A 22,842-nucleotide genomic window follows, 5' to 3' on the forward strand; every position below is an offset into this window, starting at 1 on the left:
ATTTACGAGGGGCGTCACAGCCAGACTTCCAGTGATCATGGCAGCAATGATTATATTTAGGCGAAGGCATCGTCATGCCAGGTGTGCTACTCGTGAGCATGTATTTTGAAGCAGAATCATGTTTTGATAAAGACTGAACGTATGTGCAGATACAGGTTGCCACATGAATAACTGCAGTTAGGAGCAAAAGAGGGTAAATAACACTCAGCTGCAAAACTTTATGGCCGTGTTTTTGCTATAACAACATCAGCGCAATGTCTTTCGTGAACCGGACCTTGAGACGGGGCAGAGAGCTGCTGCAAGTGATGCACAATTTATGGCACTATCAGCAGCCGCAATCCATTTTTTGTGAATTCATTCATCAGTTGCCAGTTTATTAGGTACACCGAGCTCAAACTAATGCATTTTGTTTTAAAGAGGTGTTTATTGAACTGTAGGATCATTTTGGAGGATGTTTTGCTGCTGAATCATATTGTATCATACAGTGAGGTGTTTCTGTTATCGAGCCAACTCTCACTGATACCAAAGGAGTGGACTGTCAGTACAGTTGATCATGCTAGTCCAAGGCTACTCAGAGCTTTACATCTGTTCCACGGACAATAGGCCTACACACTTATAAACAGCTCCTGGAAGAAGATCAGCTCTGCCCTCAGGATTTCAGGTAAATAGGCTATACAGTAATAACATGTCGGGCAGGAAATACAAAGTGTGGGATCATTTTGAGAAGGCGAAGGACAAACCCAAGGTGATATGTAAACTCATCTTCATTGGTCGACTACAAACATGACGTATCATCTGAAACATGGAAGTAGCTACATGCCCATTAGCCCACAGCGTCATTAACAGGCGGCTCGCTCAGTGTGTGACGTGCACTTGGAGATAAAATATAGGCCTATATTAATGAAGGTTCATTAGTATGCTTTTGTATTTCTCTGTAATGTAGCACAGTGTTACTGATACTATTCTTTCTCACACCTTCAACTCAAACCATCAAAATATATCATTTAATAATTACATTAATATAGTAAACATGCAGGAGACTAGTCGACTAATGGCCCTAAATGATGACTATTGGTCGACTAGGAAAATGACTCGGAAAATTCTTAGTTGGGGGCAGTCCTAGATACAACCTAGTTTAACAGCACCACAAGCTACATCCTTCAAAATGACCACACAACAGTAAAAAAAAACAACCCAATATTATAACCTTCATGAAGGCAGGATTTATTACATTACAGCAGCATTAAACAACATTAGTTTTAAATAGGTTTACTTCATTAACTGGCAGCTGAGTGTTTACCTACGTACTCGTGGGCTCTTCTTGCGATTGGAAACTGAATGAAATACACGTCTGTTGGCATGACAGCAGCCATATTAGAGCAAATTAGATTATGCACAAACGATGTGACAGTAGGTAACAGATACTTAACAAATTAATGTTAAGAATTTAAACTGCTACAGCAATGTGTTTTTCAAGTCAGTGAAATTAAAAAATACATTTTCCAAGTTCAAATCCAATATACCAGGGTTAATTGTTCTGTTATCTCTTGTCATATGGAAAATATATGTCAAAGATATTATTTTTAGCCCTGTCAGTTTGTTGTTTGGTCGGTCGATCCACAAACATTTCTCACTTTGGCAGAAAAGCGTGTTTACATAGGACTCTGTTGCTTACAGTGAGAAGCAGATTGATACTGCATCTTTTCAGGGCCTGTAAGTTATCCCACAATAACACAAGTAATCAAATAGACAGAAATCCTTATAGACAGTACTGCATTCTTGTTTCCAGATCCTATAATAGACATGTGTACTGGGAATTAAAAAACAATGAGTGAGACTCACAGCCACGTCCTTGCAGAGAGATAAATGGTGAATGGACTTCCTTGTACGGTAGGATTTGTTCACGGCTTACGTTATGATATGATACAATACAGAAAGAAATGCGCACGGCAAAGACAGACAATGGGACCAGTGTTTCACACACAACAAGGTCGTTTGTAAGCAGGCCTCCAGGATTAAGTTGACAAATGATTCATCAGTTAAACAAGATATGAATACTTAACAATACCTCAGAGTCAATAAGTCACAATGCCTGGCCTATGGCAAGAAGAGTGAGTGTAATCATTTATTGTGGGCTTACTGTTCATCAGCAGTCTGTCCTTTGGTCAATGAACGAGATGTGTGGTGTAAGAAAACAATGCAGACTACAGTAGAAATGCCTTATCACAGAGGGTGTTGGACCAACTGACTGATAAAAAAATCTCAGTGCCAGATAGCCTCATTTGCATCATAACTTCCCCTTCTTTGTCCTCCCCACACCTGCCTGCGTGGGATCTAACACAGCAATGATGTCACCTAGCCACAGCCTCTCTTCCTTCTTTTGACTTGCTCATGAGAAACTGTCACAAACCACGACCTCCTGTTGACTTCACTCTGGCAAAACAGGACCATCCAGCTACCAAGAACTCAACAGTGACAGCTTAGAAATCCCTCAAAGTGCAGGTTTATCTACAGACGCATGACGCAGACAAACAGCTGTGAGGGCCAGGATCCTCCGTCACCTGGGTTTGTTGGAAATGTTTCCATAGTGACCTGTGAAGCCGAGGGGGGTGGTGCACTTGTGACAGCCGCAGATGTAGGAAGAGAGGGCAGCGGGAGGGGAGCGGGGATTGGTTACCTACCTTTTCACAACCAGACTGAGGGTCTTGTGGGAGCCTTTCACCAGGCAGATTGCCTCCTGTCTGTAGCCACTCAGGGGAATCTCGTTGATGTTGACAAGCTCGTCTCCCACCTGGAGACTCACAGCTGCTGCCTTGCTGCCTTCCTCCACCTGGAACATAAACACAGCAGATGGAGAACTGAGAACTAAACATCTATTTTACAGAGATACCAAAATATTTCGGGAAGCCAACTCCTGCCGGCAAGACAGCTGGTTAGCATGATACAAGACTCAGTGGCAATCTTGAGCTGAATCTTAAATCCAAGGTGTGTTTTCTGTCAAAGCTTCCTCCAGTTAATCTGTGCCCTACCAATAACATACTGGGTCCCTAATTAAACTTAGGAAGCACTACAGAAGAGCAGACTTTGGCCCATAAGACAGAGCGTTTTTTTTAATCAGCCTGGGGAGACTTTTTGTGATTGTTTTCAATAAGATTAAAGCAATTTTTTTTTTTTTTTCGTTTTATGTGCCTCATGTTTTCACTGGGAGACCCCTAAACACCCTGAACAGAGAAAACTCAGAGTTAGGTTGAGAGGCGGGCCTTCTGGGATGGCACTGACAACAAGTGGTAGTAGTAGGAGAGGTACAGTGTTAGGCCCTGATCACACAGAAAGCATTTCAGCAGCTGGGGGCACCTTTTTGTAATCGTTTTAATAAGAATGAAGCTTTTTACTCCTGGTTTTTGCGTTGAGACGCGCCTCGCGTTTCTGCACTCCAAGTGTCTGGTATTTCTGCCAGAGCGCTCTGAACTCCTCAAGTTGAAAAAACTTTAACTCAATGCAGAAAAACATCCCACATCATCTTTCTCCTCATTGTCCAATCAGATCATTTGAGAGGCGGGCCTTCTGTGGTGGTCACGACAACAAGTTTACAGTTGGTAAACAATGGAGGAGAAACTGGTGGTAGTGGTTGCTGGATACCCAGAGCTATACGGTCCAACGATAGGCAGCAGGTTGTCAAACTGCCCCGGAGTCGTCCTTAAATATGCCTGGAAGCTATCATCGGGGAGAAGCTCCTGGACCAGCTGGTGGTACTCCCCATGATCCATCCTCTTTTTTAGGGTCTCATGTACCCACACAGATCTCCGTTTATCTGCTGACAGCCTCTCACCCTTGTGGTACTAGTGGTATTCAATTAACCTGCAAAACGCCTGTAGTGTGATTGGGGCCTAAAACTAACATTAGCTCACTATCATTTGCACCCTTCTACGCAAGCTGCAAGACAAATTTGAAGAAGCTGTAGCCAGCACTTCCTTTGAACATTTTACCAGCCATCATTAGGCCCGATGATTGACAGCAGGTTGTCAAACTGTCCGCAACTATCCTAAAATAAGCCTTGAGCCAACCATCATCCAGTGAAGCTCCTGGACCAGATGGTGGTACTCCCTGTGATTTCTCCTCTTTCTAAGGGTCTCTTAGGGCCTTTTCACACCTAGGTCGTTTGGTCCAGACTTTCAGGTGTGAAAGCTCCCTTTTACCCACACAGATGTCCATTTCTTTGTGTCCAGTCCCCAGGTGCTCTCAGTCTGTCCTTCTATATGCAGAATTAAGGTATTTTCCTATGAGTTTACTTCACAGGAAAATAGCCACTGAGCTAAGGACAGGTGACGCAGTGGTTATTGAGCAATGACTGAAAAAAAAGATGCAGTAAGCTGCTAAAAGCACTCTGTCTGATCAGAGCCTTAGGCTATCGATGTTACTAAAAAAGAGTCAAATGTTATCTGATGTTGTCTGAATCTTCAGACTGACATAATGATCCCATCACATGACTGTCTTATAATTCAGCATCTTGAAATTGTTGTTATTTGCACATTACACACGAGTGATCAGCATCATGGGGTCACACATAACAAGACAATTCACCCAAAGGAATCCCCGACAGGCCCGTCTGGTCTCAAAACTACGTCTAGTCAACAAAGCACATGAGAAGTGATAAAAGAAGTGCAAGAGCACACACAAGATAGGAGTTTTTTTCCTTCAAAAATGGATGTCAACAAGAAGCTAGTGACTAGGTGTGGGAATTCAGAGGAAAGGAGATGTCATCAAACTGTTTTTATGAATCTCTGCCACTGGAATGTGGATGCTACCGTGATGTGACAGCAGGGGATTGAGACAGTCAACTTTTTATTATTATATAGCTGGTAGTTGGCGGTACAGTCCAGTTTGTTTGTACCAAGTCCAAAACCACAGTTGTGGCTACATGGTTACTGCAAAACTCTCACTTCCCACTTCGAAATATATTCTTGTCTTGCCGTTTTACGGCGTGACACTGCTGTGGTTAAGGTCTGGTTATGTTCAGGCACAAAAAGCTCTTGGTCAGGATCAGAGTCAGGGACAGATCATGGTTTGGGTTAAAATGACCACTTGAAACATGAAACATTAAATCTCCCTTTAGTTTTTGCATATCTGGGATTACCATCTAGACACGACCTAAAAACGCTGCTCTGCCTTTCTGTCTGAATTTATAAGAAAGGAAGATGACTTGTGCAATGTGCAGAATAGGTGTGGGACTTCAGAGGAAACTGGATGACATCAAACGGTTTTTATGAACCTCTGTCATTGGAATGTGGATGCTGTCGTGATGTGACAGTAGAGGATCGAGGATCGTGCCTTTAATGCACATTGTGCTAAATATTTCTATTTATCAGCATGGCAACCAGCTCATAGAGAATATACAGTTTATAAGTGGGTGCCAAAAGACTCCTTATGTCCAAGAGGTGTTGTGAAAGTGTTTAAGTAACCTCATACGACCCAACCTTGGCGCTACTTACGGCTTCTCAGTGCTTTAAAACCTCTGATAAGCAAAGCCCTGATGTTTACTGTGGGTTTTAAAGCCTATTGTGGTGCAGATTCTGCTAATGTGACCTTATGTCGAAACTTTTGTACTTTGTTTTAGATCCTGTAATATTTGGACAAATTTTGTCAGTGTTGATTACAAAGCATCTTTCGTGTGGGAAACCATTTATGAAAAATAAGTTGTTATTCTGTAGCCCACCACTCGCCATCAGAGACCTAAAGGGACAGTTCAACCCTAAATCATAAACGCATGTCTTTTGTCTTACCTGTTGTGCTATTTATCAGTCTAGATTATTTTGGTGTGAGTTGCTGAGTGTTGGAGATGTCTGCCTTCTCTCTGATATAATGGAACTAGATGGCACTCAACTTGTAGGGCTCAAAGTGCCAAGAAAATATACCTGAACTTACTCAAGATAATCCACAGACCTTGTTGTGAGCAGTTTCATGTAGGAACTATTTTCTTTCAACTGAACAACACCCACCAACCACCAACCGGATCATCACGCAGAAGGAAGCATTTCAATTGTTCCTTTTTTTTTTTTTTATTAAATTATTTATTTATTTTGCAAAAAAGCAAAGTATAAAATAACCAACCTCCTTTTAATCTTTTCCACCTTGACACTGTCTCGAGGAAATTAACAGAGTATAATACTAACAGAGTATTATCCAGTGTGTGTTGCTTCGGTGCAGCTTTTGTTAGCCTACCTGAATGAACTGTATTCCACTGAGTGTTTATTTTTGTAGTCTACACATCTTTTACGCGGATTAAGTCATGGGGCTATTGTTGCACTTGCAGTGGCATGGTGAGCGTGGCTGTCTCCGGCTCTCCTCCCGTGGTGAAACACCATGTGCAACAGATGACAGCAGAACGCAAAAGTGTGTCAGTCTCAGACAGCGTCATACCGCATTTTGTTGTCATTAATGGCATGTGGAGTTTTGCCGTGGGAATAGTGAGGAGTGGAAAAGAGGTGGAGAATTTGTGAGTTGATCATAGCTGCACTTCTTGCATCGCTGTGCAATAAAGCTTCACCAGTAAAATATGTTGGGGAAGATTCTCAGTCATCCAGGTCATGGTAATTATAAGTGCTATATCACAGGCAACTGGACTTGCTTGAGTTTTCTGAAGATGTTTTGCCTCTGAAGAAGCCTCTTGGATGAGAGGTGAAACGTCTAAGACGCTCAAGCAAATCCAGTTGCCTACAATATAGCACTTTTGATCGCCATAATGTTTGCCAGACAGCTGATGTATAACAAAGGATCAGATCAGGATCTATACAGCTCAGTATATCCGATCCTGATCATTTAAACAAAAATGTCTCTATCAGCCCCGATACCGATCTTTGAAATCGTAGCAGGACATTACTAGCTGTAACATTATCTAGCTCAGTGGTGCTAGGTGAATAAGCAGTAGATGCACCCTTCCCTCTGCGTGGTGATACGGTTTGTGGGTGTTGTTTGGTAGAAAGAAAATAGTCCCTACATGAAACTGCTCACATCAAGGTCTGTGGATTATCTTGAGTAACTGGGTCTCGATTTCTGAAAAGAGACATTGCTGTTGAGGTTTTTTTTGGTGCTTTGAGTACCACAACTCGAGTGCCATCTAGTTTCATTATACTGGAGACAAGGCAGAGGAAGAAAAAGTATTTTTTATTTGAGAACAAACTGTCCCTTTAACAAGAACTTCAGCACTTTTTTTTTGGTCTGACACCTGAAAATTTCTAATATATGAATTAATATGACAATCTATGACTAGCAATTATTGGTCTCATGTTCATGGCAGTCAGATTTTCAAAACCAAGGGCAGCATAGCAGCACAGAAAGAAATGCTTCATGGATATGTGAGAGAGGCGCACCAGCCAGCAGTTTCTTGTTGACATTCCTACTATATTTTACAAGGTAACAGTGACAGAAGAAACACACTGTTTACCAGAGTTAACAGCAGCAGGCCCGTTTCTAAAGACATGGATCAAAGGCTATAAAAATACTTCAAAAAACTGCTGTCCAGGCCAGTGGCATGATGTAAAAACAAACCGTATTGTGTTTGTTTGAGGGCAGACACCTGGAATAACACATCTGTCAAAGGGAAGTATAGTGAACTCAGCACAGTTCACTGAAGTCAGCGACTGCTGGTGTTGGTGTATCCCATCAGACCAACCGCATATAAGATACTACACTGACTGAAACTAAGCTACAGCGCAGGTCTCTAAAGTGTCAGCGTTAAGGTCAGAGCTGTCCTCACGCTGACGCAGAGAGTCAGATATGAGAGGTGCAAGAAGGCATGGCTCAGTGTGGAAAGAAAAGCAGCGAGAACTTGCCCGGCAGTTGGCACATTAACACACATGAGCCAAGCTCTGCAGCTGATTATCAGTTCTCCGCTCAACCTGTGAGAGGGGGCCGTATGACTCCACTACAGAGGTATGTGTACATTTACAGACCATTACGTCTTATATGGCCTTCATCCTCAGCTCAGAAAACCAGAGCCAAGATAACTTGAATCAAAGCTCCTTTTCATTTTTCTATAATACCAATTTTAAGGCAGGGTTAAGGCAGGGCAGGCCGAGGGGTTTTATGATGGCTGGCCGGGTTCCTGAGCTGGTCCTGATATGGTAGTGTATCTCGTACAGAAACTGAATCACTGACTTATGTGTTTACAGTTGGTTACTGTGTTTAAAATGGGCAAAAAAAGCACCACAGTTTGACGGAAACTGGAAAATCGTTCTCACTACATAACACTAGTTTGAAAACATTTAACCTTGATAAACAAGAACCAAACAGTTTTCATATTTAGGCCAACTGTTGTCTTCTGCACAGGTAAATCAGAGCTCGTGGGTTATGCAAGATGAAGGTTAGTTTATGGGCCACATACAGCCTAATATGATCTCAAGAGGGCCAGACCATTAAAACCATTACATAACAACCTATAAATAACACCTCCAAATTTTGCCCTTTCTTTAACGGTAAAGGACATTCTGAAAGCCTCCATGTACAGAACAGATGATGAGCAACCTGTGATGTCTCACAAAAAGACAATTTCAACAAAATGCATCAGTTTTGTTCACAATCAGTCAGTCTACTACTCACCAACTAAGTTTACACGCACACTAATATTTCTATTCCATTTGTATTCTGTTTCGATATTCTGAATGAGGCCTTTTTCCAAATGAAGCATTTTCTGATTAAGACACATAGGATATGCAGGTATTCAAGGTTTCAAGGAGCTTTATTTGGACATGCATACAGTGAATACATGCATTCAGAATATACATGTACGTTGCTGGTCGTCACTATTAGGCTCGTTAAGTCATCCAGTGGGACGGATTGGACCTTTTGGTGAGCTGCTTCTGGCCCATGTCACCCAGTGTAACGCTGCGGCTCACTGATGTGTTTTAAGGGTGCATTCACACCAGGATAGTCCGGGGGACTTGGTTCGATTGGACGGGGAATGCCGAAAAATTTCACACCTTCATTTGGTTCGGTTCACTTTCACACTGCACTTTTTAAAGTGGACCAAACCACCTGGACAACGTCACGCAGTTACAACAGCTGCTCGTTTGGAGGGCGGTATTGCCCAAAACGACCACTGACCAGGAAGAAAAAAAAGCTTGAGGAAGAAGAAAACCCGGCTCATCGATTGGCCAGGACTGAAAATGGAAATCCATCCCCTTCAGCCAGCTTGGTCACCACAAAAACAATGATGCAACAACAAATGTATGCAGTCTTGGGGTTTCTGTTTCTACTTTGGTGTCCAAACCTAATTGTTTATTTACCTCTGCTCCTCCCAGTTCACGCTGTTGGCTTTGTTTTTTCCTACCCAAAATGCACTGCGCTCTACGTCACTTCCTCTCTTTGGTTCGCTGGATAGCCGGCTGCATTTCCCACTGTAAGCGACCTGCACCAGGGTTCACTTGCAAGTGAACTGAGTCCTCCAGTTTTCAAGCGGACCAGGGTTTGCTCGTTTGGTCCGCACCAGAGTTCGAATGAGCGTTCACACCACTCCAAATGAACCAAACTATCCGTAGAAGCAGACCAGGGTTCGTTTAAAGCGGACCAAATAGTGCCAGTGTGAATGCGTCCTAAATTGATTTTGGACAACAAAGGTGTTTTCTGTGAAAACCTGATTCAATGGCGGAAAATCCTGCAGAGAAAGTTGCTGCTCCAGCATTGGCACAACTGCCTACACTGCAAAGGGACCCAAAAAAGGAGGACAGACTTATCAAAAAGAGAGTCTAATCAACAAAGTGTTTCAGAGACGGAGAGTACATGTTGCTAATAGCTCAGCCTTCTGCTGACCGGAGCCAAATGCTTACGTTAACGTAGCTAATGTTAGTGAGAAATTCAAATCATGGTGTGTCCTCCACCTCACTCCCTGCTGCTACAGACAACCTTCCTGGGAGAAGAGTGGGCAGCAGCTCTGTAGACAGACCCCAAGACAGCGGCCTCAGCAACATGAATCCAGCCAGCGCTGGGGGACCAGACAGCCCTGACTCCCCACCTGATCAGCAAATTTTCTGTTGCTGCCGTTACACATTAGACCTGGTGGCATCTGCTGTGACACCCAGTGCTGGGGGGTTTGCGCTAGCCGAATTCAAGCCGCTATAGCTGCTGATCGAAGGTCCGTCTTAAGAGCTGCTGCCAGCTGTCCTCCCACGGAAGCAGTTCACAGCAGCGGGGAACGAGGCAAAGGGACAGTGTGGTGGTTCACTAGCTAAGTCTTGTCTCATTTATGGTCTGATAAACAGAAAGAGAGCAGGGCAAGGAGGAGCTGAGTCAATGCAACTCTGTAACAAGAAATTAAAGCAAATGAACTAATGTATGGGAAAAACTGGGTTACTGTATGAAGCGTGTGCATATGCATGGTTGTCCAGTAGGAGGGGCTTAGGTCAGAGAGAGGAGAGCTGCAGGAGGAGGGTGTATTTTCAAATTCTGCCATTTTATTTTGCCTTTTCAGGACTGCTGCATACCCCAGCTTAAAAAAATGTGGGGAAAAACTTTCTGGCTGTAAACAGGTTTCAGGTTTACGATTTTAACTAAATTTGCAAACTCCAGAATATATTTGATTATACAGTGTTTGGGATCAGATCATGCTGCTTAAAGAAGTTTGATTACATGAGAAAAGTAGTTCAGACTAAGCAGAGAGGAAAATGTAGCTCCACAGAATCAAATAAAGTCAACAGTAGTTCAGGTCAGGAGAATATTAACTAAACTGATTAGTGCAACCAAGGCAAAACACACTTTAATCACATTTATCTAGGCCTAACAAAGTCAACAACTGTAAGTCCAACAACTGACGACAGAGCAGCACTAATTGTTAAGCATACAGTAAACACAAACAAATGATGTCTTTAAGATCAACAACTTGCCAGGACATCTGTCTGCCTCCAGCTACACACTAATCTGGTTTTTATCCCAAACAACATGGCTCCGCAATGAGAAAATATTTTAAGAACGTAAATAAAAAACAACAAACAGTGTCAAGTAGCGGCATAAAGGAAAACATAGGGGCAAACACAGGCAGTGTTTACCCAACATCAAGGCAGGAGATTCATCGTGCTTTTCCAAACATTTTTCACCATGGCAGCCCAATCAGCTCGAGCCACGCTGTGTCCTTTGTTTACCATCTTCCTCCAGGCCATAATCAGTCAAACTCCAGCCATCCTGGATGCCTGTGTATCCTCAAAAATAGCCTCATGTCTCTCTGCGGGACACGAAGGGAAGGATGTGGTGGTGATGAGGGTAAGGAATGTGTCTTTTCTGCTGACAGATGTCCTGTGCAGCGAGCTGATGGCGCACTGAACACACACCTCCTGTATGGTTTTAGGCACTGCCTGCACACATCACTGACAGCGTTCAATCACATAAACTATCTCACCCATATTTGACCTTTGCACAGCTTATTTTTTTTAGTAGTTTTTAGTTTAATCTGTCTCTGGAAGTTTTAAGCATCTCTGCCTTTTGCGAAATTTTTGCAGCAAATCATTATATTTGGTTGTAGCAAGCGGTTACCACATGAGCAATATGATAGTAACTTTAACACTGCTCACTTTTAGAGAGTTTAAGCATCCTTCCCAAGTGGTGAAATTAAATCCTTATACATAATTTTTATGGCTCTTTGGGTGGCAGTGTTGGCCTGACGGTCTGTCCATCACTTCAACATCTCATTTGTGGTTGAGACTCAAATGTCTACACAACTATTAGAGAGCTTGCGATGACATTTGGTACAGATCTCCATGGCGCCCAGGATGAATCCTAATGACTTTTGCTCTAGCGTCACCATGACGTTGATATTTATGGTTAAGACTGTTATGACTCACCAACTTTTGCAGGGATTGCCATGAAATTGGACACAGACATTCAGGCCCCCCTCAGCATGAACATAACCATACTGGTAATCCCTTAACTTCTCATGTAGTGCCATTATCCCGTCCAAATTTAAATTTGTGCAGCTCTTTGGTTTATCACCAAATACCTGCTATTGAGCTACACTTGTATTTAGTGCTAATTTGCAAATAATGGCTCGCTAACATGCTAAACTACGATGATGAACACTCAGTGCAACTTAAACCTGATAAACATCAGCATGTCAATGTGAGCAAGTTAGCTACAGCTAGCATTAAAAATAATCATGGGGGACTCAACTGTACAGTTGCAAGGTTGGCAAAATTAGCAACCATTTTGAGGAATTGGCTACCAATTCTTGGCCTTTGGTTGCCATCAGTGGTATCCACCTTTTAATAGTAAAAAATAGGGACAGCAACCATCAAAACATGCACCACAACAGAATAAATGCATGTTTAATATTTGCTGCATTGTGATATCTTAAAATTGCTGTAACAGTCAGAACTAAACCCAGATGACATCACATGTGCCAACGCTGCATGCATGTTGGTGCGTCATTTGAGTGCGCACAGGCATCTGTTTTAGAGACACTGGCAAAGCAAATTAAGTTGTTTGACTGTGCGGTGAAAAGTTTAACTAACCTGTCAACATCACAAATGAAGGTGCAAATTGATTTAACTAACAAAGAACCACATGAACACTGATCAATAGTCTTTCCATATTCCTTCCTCCACACACCTGACTTCCACAAATAGAAAACTATGTGCTTCTTTTTCCCCTTTCATGAGCCATAATCCTTTTCTCTATGAATCATCTTTGCCCCGGAGGTTGAGCAATTCTAAAACAGTCAAATCAAGCCCACAATGTTGTCACACAAAGGATTCAATAATTGGTAAAACCTGTTTACCTGCAGGTGATTTATCCCAGCGTGTAAGAACAGAGACATTTTTGCAGTATGTCTGGCACTGTGTCTTTAAGAGCCAACAACATTTTCTTCCATATAAAATGTGATCCTGGCGCAGGGGATATATGTATGAGGTACATGCCCAGCTGTGTTGTGTAAAACAGGATTATATAAGTTTATCAAGACTAAGGACTTTAAGTCTGTGAAGACCTTGAGCATAACCTGAGCTATGAGAGGAATGTTAAGAATTTTAATTAGTTCCAGGATTTTTTTAACCAATACTCTAAACCTCTCATCAAACTGTGTGCCCTTTTTTTTATCATCTCTCATTTCAGCAATTGGAGAGAACGCACAAGGGAAGAACAGCCAAAGGAATAATAAATGCACTCCCTCTTCAACACTGTGTTTCAGACATACCTGCCAAAACCAAACAGAGTACTCAGTGTTCACTATGAGTACTAAAACAGAAAGACATGAAAATAATGCTAAGTTGTAATAAAGGCAAAAACATCAATGCCAAGAAGGGATGTTGCAAGAACCCATACTTCAGTACCACGTCGATGCCAAAATTCTGAAAATGTGAAGGTACCAGGGATGCAACTCTCTCCAGCCTGATGGGGCTGCATATACAAGTGTTTCTAGCCTATTGTTAAATGCAAAAGGACGAAGAAAGCCAAGGAAACTAAAGATAAAAACATCAGTCAACATCACAACATGTGTGCCTTTTTATTTTGTGGAAGCATTTTTCAGTCAAGGTGAAATCAGCACAGATATGTTTGATTACAGCAGGATTTGCCATGCCCACCATATTAACATCAATGAGGGGTGTGGAACATACATATTTTACTGAATTGTTCGATATGAGGCTTTTGGTTCAGTACGCATTACCAAACGAACTATTCATTGAACTGAAACAAAAGATACAGCTTGATCTGTGTTTAATATAAAGTTCTTAGCATCACTGTGCCCAACAAGGCAGCCAACAGGATGTAACAGCAACATGCTGTCTGCTCCTCCCACCGCCAAACCAGAACCAACCCCCGAGCCAGAAGACGACTGCTGCTGCTTGGCTAGTCTCTCGTTCAGCAGCTAGTAGCAGCTAATGTTAACACAAAACACACAACCACCGTAATGAGCAGTAACTGCCGACAGGCCAGACTGCTGATTCTGCCGCAAAGACTGAAAGGTACATCAGTGACGGCTGCTTAGCTTGTGTAGATGACTGAAGCAACACTGATACACTTTAATGTCAGCAGTAACGTAGGTTTTATACACTAAGGCACAGAAATGGTAAAAAACAGTTAAATGGTCTAACTCCACAATTCACACCACACAGTTCACAGTCTTTTCACATTTTCAACAAGTACTTTCTAACTCGTATAACGTGTTTAGTACAAAATCACTGATTTAACTTTACCCAGATGTAAACGAGCCCATTTCAGCCGGACTGTAATTCCTGCTTTGTACAAAAAACACAAAAGCCCAAATTATTTTTACATTTAAAAGTTCTTAAAAATCATGACAATTTCTCTGGCATTTCTACTTTTTTGTTGTATCAACAAGGTACCAAACCGTGACACCACTATATCGTATCAAACCGAAACGTGACTTTCGTGAACTGTTACACATCTAACATCAATCAAAGTGGCACCAATACAAAATTCAAACGCTGTCACTGACGTAATAAACCTTCCTATTTTTTTTAGTTTCCTTGTGTTACGTGCCTGTGTGTTTTGGGCCTGCCCTTTGTTTTGTGTTTTTCCCTTACTTTTTTCAGCGTGCAGCTGATCTCCATCATTCCTCATCAGGGAGGGTATAAATGAATGCAGGAGGAGTATTGCCAGTGCCAGAGGGCCAAGAGGCTGTGACAGAGTTGTGACATTAAGACGTGGGTAACAAGTAAAAGTTTGGCTTATTGCTGTGATATTTGGTTGGCTGTGATTAATATGTTCTTTATGTTTGTGTTTCCCTGCTACAGGCGATCCAGTTCCCTTTTGGAGCTCGTTTGTCATTTGGTCCCATTTGTGTTTTAAATAAACTTTTTGCCGTTGTTCTTTTTTTGAAAGTTCCCTCTATTTCATTATGTTACCCCCCTCCATAGATCTCTCCTTAAGTAAATGTATTTTTCAAAATTCTTTGCAATGGGAATGCTGCTGGTTTTCACTCTGCTGCGAACATCAGCACCGTAACCAGGCACTGAGCACCGCACGTTTGGCATTTTTTTCCTGATTGCTGAGCGTTGACAAATGTTCAACTTGGGGTAAAACGCCACACTCATCAGCGTCACCCAGCCGTCCAATCACCGTGGAGGAGGGGCAGGACAAACAGCCTACCACAAAGACCAGCTTTCACATCAACATGTTCAAGTGCTGAAGTTAACATACTGTCGGCTATATACAAATAATTTAAGTTTCTTCACTCGCAAAATCTTATTAATCCACACAGACTAGTTCTTGGCATTAGAGGTGGATCATCAGAGATTAATAATAACATTTAATTAACTGATTTAAATGTTTTAATAAAGGAGTGTGTGTTAACGAACATGGGAGTTGTTTTGTTTTTGTATTTTTACTGTGGTATTGAGTATTGAGAATAGTAGAATTTCACTGGTATTGGTATCGACTACTACATTTCTGATATTGTGACACGCTTAATGCCAAGTGGGCATTTAGGATTACTAAAGAGATGTGTAATCTGACAGACAGTAAAATGGTCTGTGGCTGAGGTCGCTGTAGGAAACCTAACACAGCTGTGTTACATAGTTGAGCAAGACGCAATGTTCATACATTTTTCTTCAGGTGAACAGAGCAAATACAGTGTTTTACTGTGAAATATAAAATGGTCATATGCTTTTAACCATTGGGAGCAGATTTCAGCTCCTGTGTCCATGTGGTCCTGTTCAGGCAGGACAGAAAACAGCACTCACAAAAACAGGACGTAGAGCACATATGAGTGCAAGAACAGCTGACCATATGTTTAACTGAAATCATCCTCTAAAAACACTGGGCGAATAAAAAACAAATTGCATCAGGTTGTACATACAGACTCACACGAATATTATATCTACCATTAGACAGACAAATGTTGGGGAGCCCTCAAACATTTCTTTCAGCATTACGCGATAAGGTTATTATTTAATGAGGGAAACAGTAGGTTTACTTTACCTAGATAACACAAGTAACTCTACATATACCTTTGTAAATCAATGGCCATAATCTAAGAGCCACTCCGAAGGAGCACAAATCACTAATCCTCACTTAATTCATCCCATCGTGCCATTCCAACGGGCTTCAGGCTGTCACAGATAATTCACTACATTTAGAAAATCAAACAAAGCTCCTACATTCCTCCCCTGCTCCTGGTACCACAAGCTACCCTCCGAACTGAAATTCAACCCAGCACGAAAATATGAGAAAGCCAACGTTCAGGTGTGATCTAATAAGACACACATTGTGGCCTACGTGACAGCAAACTCGGCCAGGAAGACTCTGAAAAAAATTATCTAAAATATCTTATAATAAAGGTGAAAAGTTCTCAAAAAGTTCTGAGGAATTAACATCTCACCATCAGATGCAACCAGGTCCACTTTTCGCTGGTCGGCGAAGTAAGGATGTGGCGTTCAGTGACCAAACATTACCAATGAAATGCTGTCAATATCAAACCGCAGACTGCAGTCCAACTGGGCAACGGTTCACTCCACACAATTCACCAGTGTGACCTCGACATTTAATCTTCCAGCTTAAAGAATTAAAATGGTCAGAATTCTTGTCATTTGAATTACATGCTTGTAAAACCTGCGGTAATGGGATGAAGGCAGTCCTGGCTGTATCGCTCTGAGCCCGTGTGGTGCTTGAGATCCTGAGTTTCGTCCATCCGAGTTGGACTTTGGACCTCTTTTGGGTCAATACAGAAACAACGGATGAAAATCAAGCAGGCACGCAGCTCCTGACAAACAGGTGCTGGTATTTTACCACGTCAAATTAACTAGCAAGGTCTTCTGTAGTCAATCATTACACAGTCAACAGAGGAGTGAGGTTACAGTGTGATTTCAGAGCTGATTGGGCTGCTCTGTGTTTGGGTAATCTTCTCACTGTATGCATACTGTGGCTCGTAACACACATTTAACAAAGTCATGGAGTACAAGAATGAACGCTACAGTGCACATCTGTTGAATGTGTTTTTTTTTTTTAATTTTTTTATATTATATTATATTTTTTATATTTGTCCAAATGAACACAGCTTTGACACAAGACTGCACGGATCACACCTGAAAGGAGACAGTTAACACTTTCTCCATTGAGCAGCTACATGTCTGAATACATGTATGAATTTCAAAGATGAGTTACTGCACTGAAGAAAGTCTAAAGGCCCTGACGCACCAAGCTGACGGTCGGCTACTGGTTAATGCCAGGCCGTCAGTGAGCATCTGTTGCCCTAGTTTTTGCAGTGTGTCCTGCACCTCTGGCACTAGTCAGCCCTTGTCAGCCCTTATCTTCTGTTTTTTGGCAGATTTAGGCCCTGATCACACAGAAAGCATTTTTGCAGCTGGAGGCGGCTTTTTGTAACTGTTTTTTTAATGAGAATGAAGGCTTTTGCTCACAGTTTTTGTGTTGCGATGCGCCTCGTGTTTCTGTGCACTGAACCCCTCGACTTGGAAAATCTCAGAGTGGAAAAGTGTACCACATCATCTAAGCTTTTTTCCTATTGTCCAATTAGGATGATTTGAAAGGCAGGCCTTCTGTGGTGGTCACAACAACAAGTTTACACTTTACTTACTTTTCCACCGCAGGTACTTTTATCATTTACCCGGGATTTTGAAAAAAAAAACAAAAAAAAAACAGCGTGTTTCCATTGAAATTACGGACGGACATTGAGGTCCAGGCTCTTTTGAGTGTATTTGCCAAGGAAGAAATTCAGCGGGACTTCGAGTCAGCAACTCGAAACGACCGAGTCTATGGAAGAATAGCCGACAAGCTGGCTGAGCTAAATATAGGGCACACGCTGACACAAATTCGTGAAAAGTTGAAAAACTCAAGCAAGATTATAAGAAGCTGACGGACCACAACAGTTGCGGTGGTTCCGACCGCCGTACTAACAAGTGGTATGACCAGCTCGACGCCACACTGGGCCACAGACCAGCATATTTTGGCACTACATTAACAAAGGACTCGGCGACCTTGTTCCTTGAGGCCATGTGCCAAGATACACAGGAGGCAGTAAACCAGTGGAACAAAGGTAAATCAGCTTCTTCTTACCGCCACCTACTGGACTGGAGGTGTTGCGCAGTTTCTTTCACCACTCCCCCATCTGTCATCAGCCCGATTTGAATAAATTTTCCAGAACTTTGAGGTGCGGTGGAAACGCAAACCACACAGATTACCAGGAGTTCTTTTACCCAGGTAAATAAATACCTGGAAATAAAAGTTCCTGGAAATGTTGGTGGAAAAGGAGCCAATATCTGTACTTACTTTCACTGTAATCCGCCCAGTGACTGTTATATATTTCGCCTCTCCTTCTCTACGTCTAATTTTATTCTGTAGCACCAGACAAGAAAAAATTTACAGCAACATGTTTGTCATGTCAGCAGTGATGTGGCAGTTATCAGAACAGTCAGTACTGTGTGTTTCATCAGCTGACGGCAAATCATCATTTTAACTGTTCTGGGACAAAACTGATAAAAGTCAAAGTACGTATATTTAACTTCTGTAAGACATCATCACCTTTGCCATCATGATAATGGACCCATGGAATTGATCTGAAATCATGATTTGTTTGGCATCCTGTATTGTGAAGTAAAAGATATTGAAAATTAGGAAGGCATTCATCTGAGACTTCAAAAGTAGGTGGAGAACATGGACACTGACACTAACTGATGCTGATGCAGTTTTACACTGACGGACAGAGTGTTTATCACAGTTAACGTTTCTGTTTGTCAGTTCTAAGTATCTCATTATGTTCTGAATATAGCTCATGTACTGTGTGTTATGTTTACTGTCACTGCAGAGAAAATTTTTTGCTCATGTATGTCATAGTTTGTCCGTCAGCACCATTCAGGGGTATTTATGCTAACATCACCAAGAGCTCTGTCGGAGAGGCTCGAACTGGGGCTACGGTTCTTTAAATCAGAGGCACAGCATCTGCTGCCACTGTCGCTAGGGGCCTACGTATGTAATAGACCTCACAGTCATGTCTGTTTTGTCACAGTTAGGGAGAAGTAAGAGACTTGGGCCGAACCAAACTTCAAGACCCCCAGTTTTCTTATGGAGTCAACCATAAGAGTCATCATGAAATCAACACTTTCTTGAGTGACGTTGAAAGTGTGATTGAAGTTCATGTGATAAGAAAATGATAAGATTTTGACACAGCCTTAAAGAGTGAGTAAAAAGGCATTCCCACCAGCAACCTTGCAAATACTCCCTCAACTCTCAGTTGTATCTGAATTAAAAGAGTCTTTTGTCGTATTTACCTTGGTGATGAGCAGAGGTTCTCGATGCTCCAGTCCTCCTCTGAGTGTAAATCCCCATGGTGCTCCTCCTGACAGAAATACATCCACCAGCTTATAGCCCTCGCCATCTCTGCTCCTCTGATCCAGATCCTCCGATCTCTGCCTCACATGCCAACGGCTCTCTGCTTCTGTATAGTGTGCATCATGTTTATATCCCTCAGCATCCATGGTACTGCTGTAACAGTAAAGAAACAAAGGAAAGCATGAAAACATGTTCAGACACAAAATGATAGTAAGCACATTACTGTTGACCAAATGGCACTGTATTTAAAAAGGCTCAATCTCAGGCCCAATGGTGAACCATAAAATACCGTCAAGCACATAATCTGTAAACATGTGCTGCTCCAGTTTTATGCTGATGACACCTCGCTGTAACTCTCTCTGAAATCTACTGTCCAGCCTGGCAAGAGCAGAAGTCTACAGCTACAGATCTTCCCTGGTGCTAAAGAACAAGACAATATTACCCCCATTTTGGCGTTGTTACACTCAATGACAGTCAATTCCAGAAAAGACTGAGATTTTACTGATCACTTTCACAGCTCAGCACGGTCCGGCCAACCGTCACACCACTGATCTTTTAAGCCCTCCTGAACCTGAGCGTGACCTGAAAACACAACTGACTGTTCTACAATCTAAAGCTAACTGAGCATTTGCACGTGGCTGGAGAATCTGCCCGGTAGGTAAGAAAATGTTCAACTGTAAATATTCTCTATTAATTTTTAATACATGTTTTTGTACAGCTGACCTTGTTTTGGACTGTGTGTTTTTTAAATCAGTCCCATCCACACCTCTTATTTGACACCTCAAATAAAATGATTTATCAACAACTTTCAAGGCCCCATTCCCTCAAATTCAAGGGCCCAACACAGCATAGTTTGAGACACGAATCAAGGTTAATTACTGTTATAAAACTGAGAGCAGGCTCCACAGAAGCTCACAGATAACAATTAAAAAGAAAGTTATGGCAGACAACATCAAAAGAACTATTTCTAGTCTTGAACAAAATATATGAATTCAAGCACTTTCACTGACCCATGTCTATTTATGTCTAACCCAAAAAATAATCATAATCATGTTTCCCCCCATTAAATTCACAAGCTTTCAAGGATTTCAAGGCCCTGTGGGAACCCTGTCTCCATTTTTTACGAAGCAATTTGAAATGTCTGCTTGAGGCAAATTGTTAGGGATTGGGGGGGGGATCGATATAGCATAGGATAACAATACTTTGTATGGCAATAATATATCGATAGATGGACACCAAGATTTTTTTTATTGTGTAAATTATTTTAAATACAAATGAACCTTAAATTAGCCAACTAGCATAATGAAATTAATTACCTTTTCAGTTCACTAGATACATTTTGATAAAGTTTTCCTACATAATTTGTAATTACAAAAAGGTAATTAATATATCGCAACATATGTTATCGCAATTCATTTAAAATTGCAATAATATTGTAATGTGACTTAAATGGCATGAAAACATCATTTGTTGGAGCTTCCTGTGATTCCCATCTTTAAAAATAGTGTCTGTTATGATTGGTCAATAATACATTAGATAATAGATTGCTGTATCATTGTCAATCTGTTTGATACATGACATAATACACCTTCCCCATGAATGTTTTACATTACATGAAATACAAATTAATTTTAAAACATTTAAGTCTGATCTCTTTACAGTCTATAAACTACTTTACTTTAAAACACAAATGTGTTGTAATAATTAAGATAAAAAAAACTTTACAGAACTGTTCATATTAATTTGATCAAAACAAAAGTTTTAATTTTGACCAACTGCATCTTAAAACACTGAGTCGGGTGCTGACTTTAACGGCCTCTTACTAACTGGCCTTTTGTCTGTTTACATGGTGTAGGATTTAACTGACAATAATGTTTGTTATTGCAATGGGTTAGAAGACAAAAGGAAAGTGATCAAAGCATGTCAGTGCACACAAAGGTTAATATACAAACAATGCAGCATCCGAAACAAACATCAAACTATCACAATGAGACACTACAATAATATCACTGAATGTGCCTTTATTTTGGTAGGAATCTAAATGTAGGATGTCATTGTATTGGATTTTTGGGACATTTAAATAAGGATAAAGATAGAATAGTAGCTCTCCCCTAAACATTAAACGTTTTAAATATTCTTTATAGCATTAATTTGATACTATTTCAATACAAATGCCTCTTATTATAAGAATTCAGCATTAATATAGTAGTTTTGGTCACTTGATTACTCTGCTTAAACATCAAGGCAAATTTAATTCAAGTTAATTAGGTTAAAAGGTATCACATCTAAGATGTAAGTTAATTTTAACATAAATTTCTGACCTTCATGGTTATAATGACCACACTGTCTTAGAATAAACTTCAGTACTTTATAAGGAATTCTTCTTAAAGACACATTATGACTGTGTGGATGTTAATATAATAACATTGCTTGTTATGAAAGCTGTTTGCCTCAGTCTCTGTGGTATAAACTCATCCTGGTGTCACTAAGTTAGAAAATCTGTACGGCTGCGTAAACACCTGTTGTCATACACTGCAGACAGGCTGACTTAAACTTAATGCTCTTATGTGTGAGAGAATTAAACACTAACAATGTCGAGCAGCACAATGGAAACCATGTTCGTCTGCACCAACAAATAACCAACACCGGGCTGAGTTAAACAGACGTGCTCCTTTAAAAAGGTGACCGAGTCTTCGTCAGAAACAAACACTTTGTTATTAAATTAAAAACTCGACTCTGTGGTGTTCAAACCTTTCTAGAAAAACGATATAAACACATGTTTTTAAAGGCTGACCTTACCTGGGAACTCAACTTCTGGATAAACCGGTGAACACGAAAGCTCGGTCGGTGTGGCACGCAGCTATATCCCAGGTTTACGTTACACATACTTCATCATTTACGACCCGGTTACTGTCCAAAGGAATCACTTTTTATACTCCGGTAGTTCTTCGGACGGTTTCAGGGAGTTTAAATTAAAGGTTTCCAAAGTTTTAACCGCTGTAGTTCAGTCCGTGTCCTACTTCATGATAACAAACCGACACCGACACACTGACACACTCAGGAGAGTTTAAATTAGCTAAGCTAACGTAGCAGCAGCTCCATCCAGGACAACAGGGATAACAAGTGGAGACAGTACAGCGCAACACCGCCACCTGCCGGCGGACAGGCGGTAACGTCACAGCTCCCTCTGAAGACGTTGATCTATATGGGAATATGACACTGCTGTCTCAGTGCTTTTAAAATTGTATTTTATACTGCTTCAATTTTCCTTTAGGTTTTAGCACTGGACCACACATTTGATGACCATTACATTCTTGTGACTCATGAATCACGTTAAAATTATTTCTTGTTTATTTGTTCAGTCTTTTAAAGTGTACGCCCTGTTTTCTTTTTGTGTGGTTTTGTTCTGTTTCTTTCTTTGTTACTAATAAAAAATAGCATTTTAGCTAATTCTGGCATTTTTATACCATGTGTATTTATTAATTTGCACTTTCCCTTCGTCAATAAACTAAGCTAAATGAATTACTACTGAACTAAATAAAACTGAACTAAACTAATTAA

At 41.1% G+C, this 22,842-nt stretch overlaps 1 protein-coding gene across 2 annotated transcripts in view; it reads right to left on the reverse strand.

Annotated features, from left to right (window-relative positions):
- shroom2a (shroom family member 2a) overlaps nt 1-22,569 on the reverse strand; it is a 60,321-nt gene extending 37,752 nt beyond the window's left edge. The window contains exons 1-3 of one of the 2 annotated variants that reach the window (XM_049588565.1): nt 22,081-22,569; nt 19,221-19,434; nt 2,682-2,830 (exon numbers count right to left, since the gene is read on the reverse strand). In XM_049588565.1, the coding sequence (XP_049444522.1) occupies nt 2,682-2,830; nt 19,221-19,427 (356 nt within the window). In that variant the 5' untranslated portion in view covers nt 19,428-19,434; nt 22,081-22,569. Of the gene's footprint in view, nt 1-2,681; nt 2,831-16,318; nt 16,632-19,220; nt 19,435-22,080 lie in introns of those variants that run through there. The other variant, XM_049588566.1, reaches the window with a different exon arrangement.
- Nucleotides 22,570-22,842: the final 273 nt, after the last annotated feature.

The sequence above is a fragment of the Epinephelus fuscoguttatus genome, linkage group LG10, assembly GCF_011397635.1.
Source record: "Epinephelus fuscoguttatus linkage group LG10, E.fuscoguttatus.final_Chr_v1".
In the NCBI taxonomy this organism is placed as follows: Eukaryota; Metazoa; Chordata; class Actinopteri; order Perciformes; family Serranidae; genus Epinephelus; species Epinephelus fuscoguttatus.